The sequence below is a fragment of the Anneissia japonica genome, unplaced genomic scaffold, assembly GCF_011630105.1.
Source record: "Anneissia japonica isolate Jap-2015-1 unplaced genomic scaffold, ASM1163010v1 scaffold288069_len450862_cov184, whole genome shotgun sequence".
NCBI classification, from domain to species: Eukaryota; Metazoa; Echinodermata; class Crinoidea; order Comatulida; family Comatulidae; genus Anneissia; species Anneissia japonica.
This window is the reverse complement of record NW_022746790.1, coordinates 117359-122582: the sequence shown is the minus strand read 5'-3', so window position 1 is coordinate 122582 and position 5224 is coordinate 117359. Positions and strand designations below refer to the sequence as shown.

Sequence of the window (5224 nt, the reverse complement as noted above, 5' to 3'; positions counted from 1 at the left end):
TTCGAAGAACATTTATATGCAGTTGTACTTCGCAGCACTTCACTTGCAATTTCTAGTATATAAAATTATTTCTCTATAGAAAATCTCAGCAAATCTTCAGCGATTAATATACCAAGGACGTGTACTTCAGGATGGCAAGAAACTATCAGATTATAATGTTAATGGTAAGGTTATCCATTTGGTAGAGCGACCACCACCATCCAAACACTCAGCATCTAGTAGTAGCAGCACAGAGTCAAGTAGCTCTACTTCGTCCAACTCGCATGGATCTTCAGATGGCAACAACATCTTCGTTGGAGCAATATCTCTTCCAGCTGAGCTTCGGGATCAGGGTGAGGTACAGGTGAGTTTCAGACTACCAGGTGCTTCACAACCCCTCTAAATCTGTACAGTATTATTTATTCAGATACAGATTCCTGCTGGCTTCACAACCCTTTTAAGTCTGTATGGTATTACTTATTCAGATTCAAATACAGATTCCTGCAGGCTTCACAACCCCTCTAAATCTGTACAGTATTATTTATTCAGATACAGATTCCTGCAGACTTCACAACCCCTCTAAATCTGTACAGTATTATTTATTCAAATACAGATTCCTGCAGGCTTCACAACCCCTCTAAATCTGTACAGTATTATTTATTCAGATACAGATTCCTGCAGGCTCACAACCCCTCTGTAGTTTTATCAATATTAAGACTGCCAAACTTGTGCAGGCCTCACAAACTTTCTAAACTTTGTATCAAGATTCAGACTGCTAGTGTCTTGCAGGCTTTAAACCCTCTAAAATGTATGATCGAGATTCAGACTACCAGAGACTTGCATGCTTCAAGGTTCAGTTTTAAATAATAATAATATTTATTTGGCATTCAGGATATATCATTTGCCAGGAAAGAGAATAGGCAATTAGCCTAAACAAAACAATTTGCTCTCTTTCCTCTTTGCTTATACTACACAAATACAAAACTGAAACATTCCGTCAATCTACAAATTGATAAAAAAAATCAAAAGGCAAAGGTAAAGTACATTGAGATAGTTTAATCAGATGATGAAAACATTCAATTTATGTATTTTATGTTATTTTACTACCCTTGCAGCGTATAGTACAGCAAGTGATATCAGACATGGGGGAGTTAGGTCGTAATGCTCGTGTCACATCAAGGACATCGGTAAGTGCAGCTACAACTTTTGAATAAAATAAATCTATGTATGACAGATATAATATGATTAGATATTTATGTGTAAACATAGATACATACATTCAACTTTATTTTATAATCAGAATGAGATGACATGAAATAATGAAACCATTTCAGAAATACACTTTAAAAACATTGATATATTCTTTGTTTTGTTAAAGTCTACCTACCTTGTTCACCTTCACACTGTAGTAACACACATGAAACACTTAGATTTATATTTCATTAATTCATTTATTTATTTATTCATTCAATCATTCATTCATTCATTCATTCATTTATTCTTCCATTCATTCATTCATTCATTCAATACTTTATTTCAGAATAATATATTTCCATCTATACACATGCATATATATGTATGATGATGATATTCAGTCGTACAATAATATTTACTTTTTGTACTGCTAGCCTGATGGGTCATCTGTTGATGTTCACATTAATTTGGGTCAAGTGCCATTACATCAGATCAGTGCATCGCAAGTACGTATCAATCAGGCCCGAAACATGATCCGTCAAGCCAACCTCGTTATAGATCGTCTTGAGGTATGTTGTCTATTTAACAAAAAATATTTTCCTTAATAAACTTAATTAGTTTTAAACATTCTAAACACCAATTTGAGATTTCACATTTTTTAAGTTTCCTAGTATTGCTAGAATTTTAAAAATAATTCACACATTTATTTTTTATATATTGTAAATCCAAATTTAATTAAAGCATAATATTTGATAAATTTATTTCATTATTATATTATAACTTTATTCAATGCTATTTCAATTATGTACAGTCTTTGTATTAGTTAAGTTGCCAATCAAATATCCAATAAATTGAAAATCACATTATATTCGTCATTATGACTATGGGTGTTCTACCACTCAGCATATTGGATGACTTTTACAAAATTGTTTCTTTATGATGAGACCATTACTTTAAAATACATCAGTGATCTTCAATACTAAAATGTACTTTGCATTATTTGGAAACCTACCTTGTAATCCAATATATAAATAACTAGGGACAAAGTTTTTGCAGTGTATTACAGTTCTTTTATAAATACGGAAAGTGCATAATTAAATGAAATTAAATCAAAGTTAATGGCTATGACATATTTTTAGAGTCCACCACAGCAGGCAGAAACTCAAACTGAACCAAACTCCTCCAGCTCCGAGGAGGGATCAACATCCGCATCATCTTCTTCAACTGCTGATAGTGAACCCATGGACACTGGTGCAAGTAGTAACAACCCAACACAAGATAATAGCAACAGTGAAGGTAGTACCAGTACAACAAGTTCACAGGAAGGGACCTCTACTAGAAGCAGTGGACAGTCACAAAATATGTAAGTATTTCCAACCCCTGACATTGAGGTCAGGGGTTTGAAAATCTCACTGAGCAAGTTGTTTGTGTCCTTGGGCAAGGCACTTTGTATACGTTTGTTTATCTCTACCAAGGAGTATAAACGGGTGCCTGGTAGGATGTGTTGCATTGACTGTACTAGTTTTGTGTGCTGAGTACATGCGCATGACTAGGTATACTCCTCAGGGAGCAGAGAAGGTTGCACTTAGTTGATTTGCCGTTGTATGTTATCTAGTGACCAGGGGTAGTAACCCTCAGCACCTTTAATCGTTGATTTGGAATCGGCACACTGGCACTATATTAATCTTTGGCATTTTTATTATATTGTCATATGAAGTCTAAAGTGAATTTATTGTGAAACATATTTATGTTCATCTATACCAGAGGTGGGCATAAAAATCGCCTGGAGGGCCAAAGTCAATTTTTTATTTAACACCGAGGGCCACACCCAAATTTGATGTTTCCAGTGGGCTTTCAAAACCTCCAAGCACTGTTTTTACACCACTTTATTCTCAGTTTTAATGTTTTTTTTTCCCTTTCTTATAGACACCCACCTATCTCGGTCATGGCAGACATTTTAGAAGAAGTGATGCGTTTGAATGAACGCCTTCGACCCCACATGGAGAGCTACAGAAATATGATGCGAGAAGATCATTCCTATGATGGCATTGTATGTTGATTTTTATTTGTTGCTTTTTTACAGCTTAATATAAAAATTGTGATTGTGCAGTTTGAAATATTTTGCGGCTTTTTATTTTCGCGATTTTACAGTGTCCAGTCAATTCTTAACATGATATAGAAACCTACAGCTATGTTTTTTAGTCTATAGTTTAGCTAGAGTTCCCAGTTTTGATGGGTTTCTCCCGATTTTTCAAGTAATCTCCTACCCTCCTGATTTTGTACTATCTACTATATGCAGGCCTAATGCAGCTACTTCAGGGCAGGCTTCAACAAGGTTTTTCAAATCGAAAATTTAAAAATCTTTGCAGCAAATGTAGGCTTAACAAGGTTTACCAAATATATTTATCCAATATTGTATGAATCATACAATGATCGAATTGATTTTCTGTTTCTTTTCTTCCTTTAGACAAACCGTATGCGTGAGGCACAACGTTTACAAAACCTGGTGTCGCAAGTGATGCACCTTATAAGCCATGTTTATCATTCTCTGTCTGATTGTGGCTCTAATATGACAACAGCGCCACCAAGAGTTCTGAGAGTTCCGCAAGTGGGCCCTCCAGTTCCAATACAGGTATTGTATTATGTTTCATATCATATTATTTATTTTGTCGATAAAACATATGTAATACAACCACTTAAAAATCATTGAAACGCGACAGATTGCTCAAAAGTAAAAACAAAGGTCAGTGTCAGTGTATCGCTTGTACCAACCTTAGCAAGGTTTGTATTTATTTTCAACGAATCTCGGTATAGAAATAACAGATATTCCTGTTAATATTTAGTACATTTTCTGTTGAGTGAATCGGGTTTTAATTAGACTTAATTGGAAGTTACGTACACAGTATGCCATTAAATACTTTTTTATTATTTCATATTTCATTGTGAAAAGCCTTTCATATCACACAAGGCACGTTCAGAGGAGTTTGAATTAAGCTTTGAAGTAGCAGGTTACTTGTCGTAAGCGCTGGGTAGTGCCAGTGAAGACACTCTTTTTATTATGTTACTTCAAAGGTACTACGATTTACTACTAAGATGTCTCAGGAGTTAAAGTGTGCTACATGTCCTTCTGTGTACGCATGGAATGTAAAAAATACATGCCCACGTAGACACACTTACTTCAAAGCTCGCAAGTAAATGTGACCTTTATTATGACCTAAACTTTTTTCCAAAAAAAATTACCTAGAAATGAGTGCCAAAAATACCATTTTCCTGTGATGTGTAAATTTTTGTAGACACGATGTTTTCAGAATTGTTTACAATTTCAAGAATTTGTGTGCAAAATAACTGTTAAGAGACACCGAAAGTGACGATTATCAATTCTGAAAAAATTACATAGTTACTTCTAAGCTTTGAACTAAAAAAACATGCCCCGGGTAATCAACGACTATAGTCATAAGCAGATTTGATTTAATATAAGAACAATTAAATTTGATTAAACACAAATGGTTTCTTTTGTTAGATTACATTACCACCTGCAATTTTTGCATTCAACGGTGGAAGACAACCATCCAACCAACCCAGAGATGTCAATGCCAACCAGACTATGCCACCTGGACAAGACCAAAACCATAACCAAACAGGTCAAACAGCACCTTCAACACGTGCAGCACCTTCTAGCACGACCTCAACACCTAACCCTGTCCCAGGGACTACATCTAGGCCATCCTCAACTTCCACATCTAGTACCCCTCAATCCAGGGTATCGAATGTGGTTGTCTCCAATACTCAGACAATTGTTATCTCGCCCCAGGGTATACAAAATATTACCGGGTCAACACCACGGCAAATGGGGGCACATCAATCACAGGCACCGTTTGGTAGAGGTATTATAAGACCAAGTAGAGGCAGTAGTGGAAATGGAGGTAAGCTCTACTTAGATCCATGTTTCTATAGTTAAATATTAAGCTATAAAATACAGTTCTCAATATGTGGTATATTCAACAGAATATATATATATATATATACACACACATATATATATATATATATA

General features: G+C 35.2%; 1 protein-coding gene across 2 annotated transcripts in view; it reads left to right on the top strand.

The window, feature by feature from the left end:
- LOC117120300 (large proline-rich protein BAG6-like) overlaps nt 1-5224 on the top strand; it is a 20309-nt gene that overhangs the window by 3510 nt on the left and 11575 nt on the right. For both annotated transcript variants that reach the window (XM_033265319.1, XM_033265317.1), the window contains exons 4-10: nt 80-343; nt 1095-1166; nt 1608-1742; nt 2313-2536; nt 3100-3223; nt 3641-3805; nt 4694-5096. In XM_033265319.1, the coding sequence (XP_033121210.1) occupies nt 80-343; nt 1095-1166; nt 1608-1742; nt 2313-2536; nt 3100-3223; nt 3641-3805; nt 4694-5096 (1387 nt within the window). The remainder of the gene's footprint in view (nt 1-79; nt 344-1094; nt 1167-1607; nt 1743-2312; nt 2537-3099; nt 3224-3640; nt 3806-4693; nt 5097-5224) is intronic.